This window comes from Oncorhynchus nerka, linkage group LG9a (assembly GCF_034236695.1).
Source record: "Oncorhynchus nerka isolate Pitt River linkage group LG9a, Oner_Uvic_2.0, whole genome shotgun sequence".
NCBI lineage: Eukaryota > Metazoa > Chordata > Actinopteri > Salmoniformes > Salmonidae > Oncorhynchus > Oncorhynchus nerka.
Window position 1 is genome coordinate 19173039 of NC_088404.1, and position 15868 is coordinate 19188906.

General features: G+C 38.9%; 1 protein-coding gene across 1 annotated transcript; it reads right to left on the reverse strand.

The window, feature by feature from the left end:
* Positions 1–10: 10 nt before the first annotated feature.
* On the reverse strand, positions 11–9144 carry LOC115134008 (RING finger protein 141-like). Its single transcript, XM_029667511.2, has 6 exons — positions 9013–9144; positions 4118–4303; positions 3204–3312; positions 2843–3021; positions 2566–2673; positions 11–2461 (listed from the first exon to the last, which is right to left on the reverse strand). Exons 2-6 carry the CDS (start codon positions 4252–4254, stop codon positions 2311–2313), a joined length of 684 nt encoding a protein of 227 aa, XP_029523371.1. The 5' UTR covers positions 4255–4303; positions 9013–9144; the 3' UTR covers positions 11–2310.
* Between the last annotated feature and the right edge of the window lie 6724 nt (positions 9145–15868).

Consider the following 15868-nt stretch of genomic DNA (forward strand, 5'->3'; position numbering starts at 1 on the left):
TAAGACAATAGACATAACTGCCCTCTTTATTAGCCTGTTGTTCGTTTATGTTATGAATGTTCAGAGACAGTTCAGTTTATCAATTAACAAGAAAAGACCATAATCATAGTTATCTAGCAAGTTGCGTCCTAAACATCCTGAATTAGTCATTCTAAAGTACTCCAGCCAACTACAGGTGCAGTTACAGAGTACATGCTACCACCTATAGGCCACCATAGAACATTGCACTCAAACGCTAAATGCAGTTTGTCTTTCATAAAATGACTAGGCTGTGCTCTTCTGTAAACAACCAGGTTGAACACAGGATATTGATGTAACTGAAGACTGCATTAGCCCACTGAGCTAAAGCTGTTAGTTGTTAGCTCTGGTTGCTAACACAAGTCCTCAGGCAAAGTTAATCATCTTGTAAGTGTAGAGCCCTGCTACACTTCTAAAGGACATCAATTATGTTGTGGTGGATTTAGCTTTACTCAAAGACGCACAATAATAATATGATTGTCACAGCGAAATACAAAAGTGTTCAAAAGTGCAAAACATTACAAACCCAAAATACTTTGTCAGATTTGGTTAAACATGTTCTGTGGACTAATATTTGTTTAAATATGTTAAATCATTGTTTAACTAAACAGTGAGTAAAGTGCATATACAAAACAGCTTCAATCTTTAGTTACCTAATGGGAATACAAATATATATATGTATTATTTTAACATTCACTCAGTCTCTCACACTTAATAAAAAGGACATTATTTATAACATCCAATGCACTGGCCTGGGTATCAGTGATATAATAAATAATTATTGTAAATAATAATGCAGAAGTTTTGTTTTAATTATGTTAAACAGTCATTTAGACTAAAAGCTAAAAATAGTTGATAGAAATCACCTCACCCTAACATGTTGATTAAAGAGAAAATAGAAAGCTTTATCCTGGCTAAAGCATCCATGAGATTATTGTACTTATTTTCACATTTCATGAAATTACAAACCATTCCCACAGAGTGTGTGGATTTCAAAATTAAAGTATTCATGTGACTACAGTGATTTATGCAAAGTTCAACAGCAGTTACAGAGCTGCCTATAAGTTATACTAAAACATCTACTATTATCCAGGATTCAAAGCGCAATTCTAAGAGTAGGTATAACCAAGCTGAACGGAAACAATGTGGCCAACTTATTAGGTACACTCATCTAGTACCAGGTCGGACCCTCATTTGCCTCGAGAACAGCCTGAATTTTAAAGGGCATGAAAACGTTGCTCAATTGATATTAAGGGACCTAAAGTGTGCCAGGAAAGCATTCCCCACACCATTACACCACCAGCTTGTACTGTTGAAAAAAGATAGGATGGGGCCATAGACTCATGCTGCTTATGCCAAACCCTGACTCTACCACCAGCATGACGCAACACGAACCAGGATTCGTCGGACCAGGCAGTGTTTTTCCACTCCTCAATTGTCCAGTATTGGTGATCATGTGCCCACTGGAACCAATTCTTCTTGTTTTTAGCTGATAAGAGTGGAACCCGGTGTGGTCGTTTGCTGTAATAGCCCATCTGTGACAAGGACCAATGAGTTGTGCGTTCTGAGATGCTGTTCTGCACACCATTGTTGTACTGCGTTGTTATTTACCCGTTTGTGGCCCGCCTTTTAGCTTGCAAGATTCTTGCCATTCTCCTTCGACCTCTCATCAACGAGCTTGTTTTGACCATAGGACTGACTGGATGTTTTGTTGTTTATCGCACAATTCTTGATCAACCCTAGACTCTGTCATGCCTGGAAAGCACAGGAGGCCGGGCCTCTGAGATACTGGAACCGGCGTGCCTGGCACCATGCGTAAAGTCGCATAGGCCAGTCGTTTTGCCCATCCTAACATTCAATCGAACAGAATGCCTCGATGCCTGTCTGCCTGCTTTATATGGCAAGCCACGGCCACGTGACTCACTGTCCGTAGAAACAAACCATTTTCCTGAATGGGGTAGTGTACCTAATAAGCTGGCCACCAAGTGTATATACACACCTTTAAATCTTATATACACATCCACTTTGGAGAGCAATCATGTAAAAATATGAAAAAGTAAAAAAGAGAACATAAAATAAATATAACCAGTGGTTATTGCTAAAAGTGAAGATCACATAGGCACATTTCTATAAAGCAAACTAAATCCTATCTACATACCCCAAAACTAGGCCAAGGTTTTTTCCTGATGAGGAAAAACTACAGGCCCTACACTAAGTCAGAAAAAAACCCAAATATTCCCGATGTCAGTTTGTCTGTCACTAGTTTATCAAAGTGTCTTAGTGTTGAGCAGTTTAAGGTCTGTGTGGATGGCCTGCCTCGTCAGCCAGGTTGAGGATATAGGCAGCTACGTCCTCCTCTGTAGGGGCATCAGGCATCACCCACGACTCATTAGCAGCGGTCACCAGCAAGCGGCATATCGGACAATTCCTGCTCTGCCCACTCCTATGAAAGCAAACCAATTCATTGACTCAAATTACCCATGAAAATGGACCTTGTGACAACAGATTTATCTGTGGACTGTTGTGGCTTGTGTCCATCTCTCTTACCACTTGTCAATGCACTTCTGACAGAAGCTATGAGCACAAGGCAGGATGAGGTCAGATTTCCCATCCATGCAGATACAGCACTCTTCCTCATCAGTCAACTGCTTTACCCTGTATGGGAATAAACACAATGGCTTGCATCACAGACAGATCACTCAGCTTCCAGACTTCCTCTTTCTCACAATAGAGAAGAGCAAAGTAATAAATGAGACTTGGAAGGATGGCAACGCAAGACTACACACAGAAATATGAAAGAAAACACACACAGTGATGTACTAACCTGCTCATCCACACGCTGGCCTGACAGGAGTCCCCTGATGGGAGGTTTCCAGACAGGAGCCTGGCGCCCTCTGCTGACAGCACCTCTGCTGCCTGGCTGGTAATGTCACGGTACAGCTGAATGAACTGGTACAGGTTCATGATGCGAGACGCCTCCACCATCCCATTCTCTTTGTTGATCTGACAAACCACAGGGCAATAAGACACTTTTCAGTCTCAAAAACATGCACACGCCTTGAACACACACTGCAAATGATAAACAATTTAAGTTTCAAAAACACACACATGCCCCGTAAACAGCTAGCGAGAATGGAGACAAGTCTTATTCATTAGAGACCAACTTCAGTTTGTCCCTCTCTCACCTTGGTACAAACTATCCTCACAGCCACTTTCCACAGAGCAGAGGCGTCCGAGCCAGTCTGGACTTCAAAGATCAGGTGTTTTTGCTGTCCAGCTGCAAGCTTAGCTGTCCTGTCCAGTTCACATTCATGGAGAAACATTGTTTAAATTATTTGACCGTAAGGGAAGGACTCACTAAAGGGAACAATGTAATAGTCATGGAGAAGATTAGGCTCACCCCCACCAATTAAAGGGATGTTTGATTATCATGAGTCATGACATTTTTGCAATATTTTATGATCACTCTTAAAGTTATCTAAGAGTTTGTTTTATGCCACTGGTTAAGTGCTGTCGTCCAACCAAAACACTGACACCAAACTACCCTTATTTTCTATCACCTACTGCCTATGAGAGCTAAAAGCCTACTGATTCAATTCCAGTTGGCCGAGAATGCTCTAGCTAGAGCTGGGACACTAATCGACACCGACCATACCGATCACGTAACGATAGAAGCAAAATGCCTGCAATAATAAGTAGCCTATACAATAGAAATGTGAAGTTTGAAATGAAATACATTTACTATTATGTGTGATTGTTAATGGGACAATTGATAGATACAACCATCAAACTATTAGTAGTAGTTTAAATGATCATTTAAAAAATGTAAACGTTCCATTTATCGTCATATCAATTCAGGCAATTTATCGCCGCTCTCTAGCTCTTGACTATGTTCATAATCTGGATCGTGTCAGTTAATAACCAGTGGTGTAATTGGATAATGATCAAGAAGTGCCAGAGGAGGACCAGTATCACTTTTGGGCCTTAGCCTACCATCTGGAAATGAAATACAGCTATTCTCTTTGCCTACTGACTTATTACAAAGAACAGTGGAAACATGGAGTATATTGACAGTATGACAAAACATGGTCAGCCTTACATGTCATTGAGCTCTGCCACCCTGCCCAGGAACTCCTCGTAGTTGAGGTAACCGCTGTCTGTTACCAGCCTGGCGTGTTTCATCAGCTTCTCAGGTAGACTGGTCATCACCGCCTGGCCTGAGATCTGCTGGCCCATCCCAACCGCACTCACACAAAAGCACTATGAGAAGACGGTGCAGGGGGGCCTGACCGGGGGAAACCCAAACAAACACAAGCAAAGTCACCAAGTCATGTACCTACTGTCTAGAGCAGTGGATCCCAAACTTGTTATAGTCTCGTACCCCTTCAAACATTCAACTTCCAGCTGCGTACCCCTCTTGTACAGGGTCAGCACACTCTCAAATGTAGTTTTTTGCCATCATTGTAAGCCTGCCTGCCTGCCTGTCACACACACCCACACACACACTATACAATACATTTATTAAACATAAGAATGAGTGAGTTGTCATCACAACCCGGCTCATGGGTAGTGACAAAGAGCTCTTATTAGGTCCAGGGCACAAATAATAATATAATAACAATCAATAATTTTGCTCTTTATTTAACCATCTTACATATAAAACCTTATTTGTTCATTGAAAATGGTTAATAACTCAGCACAGGTTAATGAGAAGGGTGTGCTTGAAAGGATGCACATATCTCTGCAATGTTGGGTTGAGAGTCTGTCTTAAATCATTTTCCACACAGTCTGTGCCTGTATTTAGTTTTCATGTTGTGAGGGCCGAGAATCCACTCTCACATAGGTACGTGGTTGCAAAAGGCATCAGTGTCTTAACAGCGCGATTACTCTGGAGCGCAGCCCAATCCAGAAACCTGGCAGTGGCTAATGATTAAATAACATTTTCACAGAATCGCTTGTTGCATTTTCTCTTGTTCAGATATCGGTAAGTGGACTGGAGGCAGAGCATGAAAGGGATAACGAATCCAGCTGTTTGTGTCATCCGTTTTGGGAAAGTACCTGCGTAATTGCGCACCCAATTCACTCAGGTGCTTCGCTATATTACATTTGACATTGTCCGTAAGCTTGAGTTCATTTGCACACAAAAAAAAATCATACAATGATGGAAAGACCTGTGTGTTGTCCTTGTTAATGCAGACAGAGAAGAGCTCCAACTTCTTAATCATAGCCTCAATTTTGTCCCACACATTGAATATAGTTGTGGAGAGTCCCTGTAATCCTAGACTCAGATCATTCAGGCTTGTCTCTCAATATTGAATATAGTTGTGGAGAGTCCCTGTAATCCTAGACTCAGATCATTCAGGCTTGTCTCTCAATTTTAAAAAACGTGTCAATCGCCCTTTGATAACCAGCTTCGATAAGTTGTAAAAGCATTACATGGTCGCTGCCCATATCATTGCATAATGCAGAAAATATAAGAGAGTTCAGCGGCCTTGCGTTAACAAATTTAACCATTTTCACTGTAGTGTCCAAAACGTCTTTCAAGCTGTCAGGCATTCTCTTGGCAGCAAGAGCCTCTCGGTGGATGCTGCAGTGTACCCAAGTGGCGTTGGGAGCAACTGCTTGCACACATGATACCAGTCAACTATGTCTCCCTATCACGCCATCAGTACAGATACCAACATGAGCTGCAGCTACATTTGGCTACATACGGACTGTTAGTGGAATTCCCGTGAGAGAGTAACGGTTAATGTGATTGAATGTTAATTATTTGACTAGGCTACCTGTATTTGACATTGTGTTGTTATTTCGCTGAACACTAGATGGTTTAATTTAATGTGGCAGTGAAACGGGGCTACTCTGGCGAGAAAAAAAAAAACTCACCCAAATATATAGCCCCATTATAAAATATAAATGGACTGTTTGAAAATGTGATTTATTTTTTCTGTGACGCACATTTTTTGGGGTGTACTCCCAGCGGCATTGCGCATACCCCTGTAAATGGCTCATTTTCCTCTCCTCCCCATGGCAAAATGAGTAGAATTCCATGACATTAGCTATAACATTTCTAAATCTTCTCTCCTCCCCATGGCAAAATGAGTAGAATTCCATGACATTAACTATAACATTTCTAAATCTTCTCTCCGCCCCATGGCAAAATGAGTAGAATTCCATGACATTAGCTATAACATTTCTAAATCTTCTCTCCGCCCCATGGCAAAATGAGTAGAATTCCATGACATTAGCTATAACATTTCTAAATCTTCTCTCCGCCCCATGGCAAAATGAGTAGAATTCCATGACATTAGCTATAACATTTCTAAATCTTCTCTCCGCCCCATGGCAAAATGAGTAGAATTCCATGACATTAGCTATAACATTTCTAAATCTTCTCTCCTCCCCATGGCAAAATGAGTAGAATTCCATGACATTAGCTATAACATTTCTAAATCTTCTCTCCTCCCCATGGCAAAATGAGTAGAATTCCATGACATTAGCTATAACATTTCTAAATCTTCTCTCCGCCCCATGGCAAAATGAGTAGAATTCCATGACATTAGCTATAACATTTCTAAATCTTCTCTCCGCCCCATGGCAAAATGAGTAGAATTCCATGACATTAGCTATAACATTTCTAAATCTTCTCTCCGCCCCATGGCAAAATGAGTAGAATTACATGACATTAGCTATAACATTTCTAAATCTTCTCTCCGCCCCATGGCAAAATGAGTAGAATTCCATGACATTAGCTATAACATTTCTAAATCTTCTCTCCGCCCCATGGCAAAATGAGTAGAATTACATGACATTAGCTATAACATATCTAAATCTTCTCTCCGCCCCATGGCAAAATGAGTAGAATTACATGACATTAGCTATAACATTTCTAAATCTTCTCTCCGCCCCATGGCAAAATGAGTAGAATTCCATGACATTAGCTATAACATTTCTAAATCTTCTCTCCGCCCCATGGCAAAATGAGTAGAATTCCATGACATTAGCTATAACATTTCTAAATCTTCTCTCCTCCCCATGGCAAAATGAGTAGAATTCCATGACATTAGCTATAACATTTCTAAATCTTCTCTCCGCCCCATGGCAAAATGAGTAGAATTCCATGACATTAGCTATAACATTTCTAAATCTTCTCTCCGCCCCATGGCAAAATGAGTAGAATTCCATGACATTAGCTATAACATTTCTAAATCTTCTCTCCGCCCCATGGCAAAATGAGTAGAATTCCATGACATTAGCTATAACATTTCTAAATCTTCTCTCCTCCCCATGGCAAAATGAGTAGAATTCCATGACATTAGCTATAACATTTCTAAATCTTCTCTCCGCCCCATGGCAAAATGAGTAGAATTCCATGACATTAGCTATAACATTTCTAAATCTTCTCTCCGCCCCATGGCAAAATGTGTAGAATTTGAGATATTAAATAACCTTAGTCATTTTGTAAACATATCTAAAGGGATGGACAGCTAGGTAACTTTACTTTCAATGCATTGACATGGCAATATAATGTTACAATTACTGTTATATCCACTTGAATATTGAGTCAGTTAGAGCTGCACAAAACAGCCATACCGGGCTAGCTAGTTACTAGCACAGAATTGATAGGTTTATATATCAAAGATAAGTTTAAGTTAATGTGTCCAGAAAAACCTCATCACCAATATCAATGTTACAATAGTAACTATCACTAATGATGTCAGGACTGTTATGTAATCAACTCAATGGTCTGCTTTTCATAGACAAGTATTCTTAGCGTGGTCGTTAATAAATAAACCATTTCCCCCACATAGGTATTTCATTTGGAACAATACGGATATTTTGTATAGAAGTAAAGTCTATTTTTTAAGAAATGGTTTAATAATCATATCCTGCTGGTGAGTCAACTTTTTAATGCAGAAGGATAGTTACTCAATTATGAGGAATTTTTACCTCATTACAATATCCCTGTTACACCTAGAGAGTTTGCCATAGTCTTTGATGCTATTCTATCTGGAACTCTCATGTTGTTTAGAGGTGTAACCAGACCTCACCTTCCTGACCTGCCCTTGCTTAATCCAGTTGTCGCTCCAATAGTAAACAGGCTCCTTGCTCCCTCAGAATAACAGATCTATACGTGCTTAATTTCAAAAGGGATATTGTATCCATTCCTTATGTCACAACTTACTGAAATTCTTGTCAATAATATCGGAAAAAAAGTATGGTTATTACCACATAAATACCTGCTTGTTAACAAGGTCAAAGAGGTCTAATTCAGAATGATCTGTAAGTATTACATGAAGACACAGTTTCTACATGGAAAGAAATTATGGAAAGATATTCATAGTTAAATAATTGTTAATATTCTTGATTACTTGTTTTTTTAATGGGAGAACGTTCTGCTTCCTTAACTATAAAAGGATAAAGAAAAACAATTCTCAATCTAATTGTGCTAATGGAAAACTTTCATATTGATAAATGTAAATTCACTTGTAATTAACCACTCTTCCGTGTTTTCTATAAGGAATTCGAGCAGTACATTAAACCATTCTACATTCTTCTAATAAGAAAGCTGCTAAAACAATCAACGTGCATCTTTTAAGGTATTTGTATAATCTGTAATTTGTTGTACCCCCTAGCATATGTTATCATTGTCTGTTTGTATATTTCTTGTATGCATACTGGTTTTTCTGCAATAAAATAAAATCTGACCAAAAAAGATAATAAAAAAACGTCAGTTAGCAAGCTAGCTAGCGTAGTTTGCCTTGAAACGAAAACTTGCTGTCACACGAAAGGCTTGCCCAGCCTTTGGCATTTTATCTACAGTACTGCATCTGGCACATGCATCGCACTAATTATCTACGTTAGCTAATTAACGTTATCACAATTTATTTATTGGTAGGCTCAGATGCTAACTTAGATAGCTAACGCTAGCTAAGAGAAAAACACAAGCCCATATAAGAAAATCAGTCTACATTTGGTGACAACAGTTCAGCTTACCTGGTATTGCTACGTGTCAACATCGATATTTCGCAAACCACATGCAATCAGCAACGTTTATTTTGTTTGAGAGTCTGTGTTGTGGTTTTTGTGTGCTGGCAAGCCTGTCGCAGAATGATGACGAAAGAAAATAGTACGCAAACGTCGCACTGGATTTTTGATGCAGATCACTGGTGGCTCTCAAACAAAATTACTGCCAACTCAATTAATTAATTAATGTGTTCTTAAATAAAGAAATAACTGGAATACTAATAAAAACATGGACAGGCAAACATTTTGCACAATGTTTTTTATGTTTGTGTATATTAGTATTTTGTAACTAAGCAAATTCATGAATGTAAGCTACACCAGAGAAGAGCCAAAGCGAGAGGGTAAGCAGCAATGCCAGAGATCAACTATGGGCCCACTGTGCCAGCATCAGGATTTTGTTTTACACATTGCCTTAGGACAAGTTACTTCTCCACTGTTTACCATGCTTGCCAAATATCAGAACTCAAAATCAAACTGTTCATGCAATATAAGGTTTTGGACCATTTTCAATTATGTTTATAACTTTAAAGCATATTCTTCTACAGAACCGGAAAGTTTACAGAACCAGAAAGTTTTGGGCAGAAATTGCTGCCCAAAACATGCTTCACAGAGTTCACAGACACATCAACTGTTCAGAGGAGACTACGTGAATCAGGCCTCCATGTTCAAATTGCTGCAAAGAAACCAATAAGAAGAAGACAAGCAATGGACATTAGAGCGGTGGAACTCTGTCCTTTGGTCTGATGAGTCCAAATTTGAGATTTTTGGTTCCAACCGCCGTGTCTTGGTGAGCGGATGATCTCTGCATGTGTGGTTCCCACAGTGAAGCATGGAGGAGGAGGTGTGAGGGTGTGGGGGTTCTTTGCTGGTGACACTGATTTATTTGGAATTCAAGGCACTCTTAAGCAGCATGGCTACCACAGCATTCTGCAGCCATACGCTATTCCATCTTGTTTGGGCTTAGTGGGACTATCATTTGATTTTCAACAGGAAAATGACCCAACACACCTCCAGGCTGTGTAAGGGCTATTTGACCAAGAAGGAGAGTGATGGAGCGCTGCATCAGATGACCTGGCCTCCACAATCACCTGGCCTCAACCCAATTGAGATGGTTTGCGATGAGTTGGACTGCAGAGTGAAGGAAAAGCAAGGTGTTTGTAATGTTTGGTATGCTCTATTTTATTATTTAACTAGGCAAGTCAGCTAAGAACAAATTATTTACAATGACAGCCTACCAAAAGGCAAAAGGCCTCCTGCAGGACGGGGTCTGGGATAAAAATGTAAAAAAGACAAATCACAAGAGAGATAACACTACATAAAGAGAGACCTAAGACAACATAGCATGGCAGCAACACAACAACATGGTAGCAACACAAGGCATCAGCACAAAACATGGTACAAGCATTGGGCACAGACAACAGCACTTAGGGCAAGGTAGATATATGCATAGTGTATATACACATTCAAATACAACAGTCATGGGAAGCACAAATAAAACATTACAAATCACTCAGAAAAATACATTTCTCCACAAATAAGTCCCCAATCAGTACTTTGAATTGCCCAAACAGCACCAGAACATCCTCGTTTGAAAATCATTTTCAGGTCTTGCTATAGATTCAAGTAGATTTGACCTTTTACTGCAGTGGGCTAAATCAGGGTCAGTGTTTTTTGGTAGTCAAATAAATATACTTTGAAACAAAAGTATACACCTCACACATGATTATGTCACACACTGATCTGTTTCACTTGTCCTCATTATTGTCTCATCCCCCTCCAGGTGTCGCTTGTTTTCCCCAGTGTATTTATCCCTGTGTTTCCTTTCTCTCTGTGCCAGTTCGTCTTGTATGTTCCTAGTCGACCAGCGGTTTTTCCAGTCTCCTGCTTTTTGCTATTCTTCTTTTTCTAGTCCTCCCGGTTTTGACCCTTGCTTGTTTCTGGACTCTGTACCTACCTGCCTTGACCATGAGCCTGTCTGCCACTCTGTACCTCCTGGACCCTGATCTGGTTTTGACCTCTTGCCTGTCCACAACCTTTATCTTGCCAACTCCTTTTGGATTAATAAACATTGTAAGATTCCAACCATCTGGGTCTCGCCTTGATAGATTATGGGCTTAAAAGAATACACATGTACCACGTCGGACAGTTAATGTATTGAAATTTGAGTTTGCATCCCAATATTATACATCGTAGAAGACAAATACAATGCCTTCAGAAAGTATTGTGATTGGACATGATTTCGAAAGGCACACACCTGTCGATGCATCTTATAGCAAAGTGTCTAAATACTTATGTAAATAAGGTATTTCAGTTTTTTTATTTGTAATACATTTGCAAAATTTCTAAAAACCTGCTTTCAATGTATCATTATGAGGTATTGTGTGTTGATTGAGGACAAAATGAATTGAATACATTTTAGAATAAGGTTGTAAAGTAACAAAATGTGTAAAAGGGGGAGGGGTCTGAATACTTTCCGAAGACACCGTAGTCATGATTTATGTATTATCTTTAAAGTTTCCACCGACGCCCCTGTATAAAACATAGCCATAATCCTGGGGCTGCTTTAGCACGCAGTATGCTCTTACAGGCTGTGATTATGACCCAACGCCCACTCAGGTGAACCAATCAAAAAGCTTTGCAGAAACTCCCTGCCCTTTCCTGTTCTTCCTAAACAGGAAACCTCAATCTCTTTACAACATTGAAAGGTGCAAAATGCAGAAATTGCTCCTCCATTTCCTGGTTGCTGAAATTCTGATAGTTGGCTTAATTTTAGTTTGTGACAAAACAAGCAAATGTAGAGAATCATTATACCATCTAAACCGCTGTGAAATATCTTTCCAATAACCAAAAATATTATATTTTCAGAAGATTGAATCTGGTGTACGAAACCGAAAGTAAAGAATGGGAAGCATAGAAATAGTGTACATAAAACAGATACTGTATACAGCTTCTTAGACTTGCTTTCAATGAGAATGACAGATCTATAACATACATTTCAATGTGAATTTGGTTAGGTCGGCAAAAAAGTTACATATTGCAGCTTTAAAGGGATAATTAATCCAAATTACAAAATGACATATTGGTTTCCTTTGGAAAAAATGCTAATATCAATACCAGGACTTAGAAAGGATTTGTGCCACAATTTTCTGCATATGTGTTGTTCTTTCGACACCATTGAAAATCTGTGGTTTGAATTGAAGAGGGCAGTAAGCGCAGACAAAGGATATCAAGGATCTGAAAAGATTCTGTATTTAGGAATGGTCTAAGATCCCTCCCAATGTGTTCTCCAATCTCATAAAACATTTTAGAAAAAGGCTCAGTGTTGTTTTCCTTGCAAGGGGAGTATTGAAAAAAGGGGATCAAATCATTTTTAGCCCATAAAAAATAAATAATGTATCACTTGTTAAACAAAATCTCTTTCTCTGTACAATTGTGTTTTTTAGTATAAAATACAAAGAAAATGCATACAATATAGCTCAGTATTTGCATTATTTATTTTATACAGTCTATTTTGCTCAGTTTTATTAAAGGATACAATCATTTTGGACCCCACCTTATCTTAAATTACTGCATTTTCACAAATTCGAGGATATAATTGTCAAGCCCATTCAAAAGTTTAGGGGACAGGACACTGAAGTATACACATTGTATTACTTTCAGATATAACGAAAAGTCTGTAAAAAAAATAATACGTGCTAAAGTTTGCAGTTTTTGTCAAGGTAGAAAATTGATATTTGTTGACGTTTTAAACGTCCAATTAAGTGAAGGGTTAAAACCAGCAGGCCTTTTTATATTATACATTATATTCAAAGCATTCATTTGAAATCCTTGAATTGCTTTCGTTAATTTCTCATTCACGTTGGCCTACATAAAAGATAAAAATGCATGGCTAACATCCATTCAGTATTCAATTCCTAAACTAAAACTAGAGGCTAAAGTTTAAACCAAACTAAACTATACTCGAAACGAACTAATAATTTATAATTTATAAAATATAATTTATTTGGATTTAATTGAATCACAAACCATTATCCTATGCATTCCTCAGCAGTTTGATGTGTCATTGGTGCATGTGTTTCTTTTTCATTTAAAATTCATTGCTAAATTCATTACTGCAATCATGGAGCAAAACTCATTTTCATGCTCAAAGAGCCAATACAGCATCTAAGAGCCTGGCAGGGGCGAGAATCTGGGAGGTGATTGGCCCATTTAAATGTTTTGGCCATAGTAGCCTGCCAACAGAAAGCGTTGTCTCATTTCAATGTTCTCCCCATCTTGTAGAATGGCGAGTGGATTAGATGGAGCCCCTAATTATTTTGGCTTTAGTTCTGGATTAACCCTCTGTACTGTCGACTTCAATTCACACTCCCCATTTGATGAAATGTGAACTGACATAAATACCGTGGCTCAGTTTCAATCCGATTATGCAGTTAAATCACCTCAATGCTAACCCAAGCATAGGACGCTGGCAGGCCTCCTTTCTACCACTCCTGCTAACAAGTGACAGCCCCTCCCCAGAACACAGGGACCCACGCTACCTCGGCATAGCCCCACGCTACACCCTTCACCCTGCATGAATGGGGCCCATTCAGTGAGGTGACGCACACAATGCACTGAATCAACCTAAATATTGTTTTATGAGCAGCAAATAGGTGGCACCCTGTAAAGAAAACTCCCGTCCTTGGAGTGATGGAATTTCCACACTTCTTAAAAGGGGTTATCAGAATAGAATAAATAGGAGAAGCTGTTACAATGGCAAGTCTTGTGTCCCTGCACCAAAGAACAAAACCGGGTAGGGAACAACAAGGAGGTAGTCTAAAAGAACCACATTTTCTGGGTATTGCTCAACCTCAAATTCATTTAGCAGCAATACGTTTCCCAGGTTTGAGTGGACAATGGCCTCTCAGTATGGCAAAGCGTTAGGCCAGTTGATGAGGTATATCTGTGTGTGGATGTCTATGAGCTGCGGTGGGAAACAGGTTTTTTCCCACATGTTGTCTATACATATCCATGGTGGTGTGGGTCTGGGGTTACAGGGGAATCCTGAGAGTAACAAAGCTCATGAGAACTCTTTTTAATATCCCACTAATGTTAGTAAATGTTGTCATTTACAGCTTTTGAGTTAAGATTTTTATTAAATTCACATTATTTCTTGAATAAAAATATGTTGCTGAAGTTTGAAGTGTATACCACCACGTCAGTATCACTTATTATTATTTAAGTTATTTAATATTTTATTGTTTTCATAATGTGGGCATAAGTTAACAACTGGAATCTTTCTCTGAATACTTAGAGCCATATTTATGAGGAGGAGTTTATGCTGGATCTAAATGTCTGTAAGGGTCGTTCCATGTCATTTCAGCAAGCCACCACACCCACCATCTCAGATTGTTCTGAAATCATTTCTGTAGTAAGAAACGGATAAGATTAGCATTCCTGCAACATTCATTTGTAGAAATATAATTTAATCTCTGAGGAATTAAGCTAAATGATTGCACCCAAATTGGCCATTTTAATTGATAGGATTCATATAATATTCAATAAAATACTATATAGTACCTAATATCCAATTTGGAACAAAAAAAGGTATAATATTGAGTAAGACATGAGAAATCCACAGACATTGTAAAAAGCCACCCACGGACCCCATGACAATCCCACCTAACAACCAGTAAACAGTATCACATCTCAGTGTTCGACAATTAGTATGACGCTGCGGCTTTGATTATTGTTTACATTTACATTTACATTTAAGTCATTTAGCAGACGCTCTTATCCAGAGCGACATACAAATTGGGTTCTTCATCTTTTGTAATGTATTCTCAGTGAATTTGGTGGTGGTTTTTTCCCCTGTTCGAGAAGTTAGTCATTGAAGTTGTTAGGTTTATGTCCCATCCTGCACCCTGATATGACCAGGTTCTGAACACCAGATGGTGCTGTTCCTGCTATGTTAAAGGTATAGTTCACCAGAATTACATATTAGTTTCCTTAATCTGTAAGCAGTTTATGGTCAAGTTATGACAGCAACCCATGCTCTGTTTTGGTTAAGGTTCATGTCCACATCCCTGTTCAACCCCAGCCCTAGCCTCAACAACAACCTTAACTCTAAGCCTATAGCTTCATGCCCACATCCCGGTTCAACCCTAACTGTAGCTTCTACCACAACTGTAACCCTAGCTTCATGTTCACATTCGGGTTCAATCCCAACATTACTGTAGCTTCAACCACAAACCTAACCCAAACCTAAATCTAACCTTAACTTCAGTATTCTATTTCCAAGAAATGCAAGACATTAGGCTTGTTCTCGAAATGACCTTCCTCGAATCTATCAGCAGAGGGCGTACTTATCATTTTTCCTTCAGTGTTTGGACATTGAAATGATAATAATCCGCAATTTACATTTTCATGAGATTTGGTAAATACTTAAATTGAAACTCTTTCAAAAAGTACAGCAAACATAATATTTATGGAGTGAATACTGATATGAGACAGACTACTAATTACACATTGGAGTCACCTTAGATGTTAGTAGTAATATATATATATATATTAACCGTAGTAAGAAGAAAATATGCATTGCAAGTCTATGCGACACTGTACAGGCCAATGTGCTACATCGACCTGCTGTAAAAATAGATATATTTCTACAAAACATAACAATGTGTAATTTCATAGTGTCTAATGACACCCCACTGGCAAAAAAAGCCCAAATCTGATTTTGCTAAGAGGGTGCATTTCTATCCTTGAAGAGAATTGACTTTTAGGAACAAAGATAGTAAGAATGAATCATCAATGCAACAGTCAGAATTCAGGATCCCCACTGGCC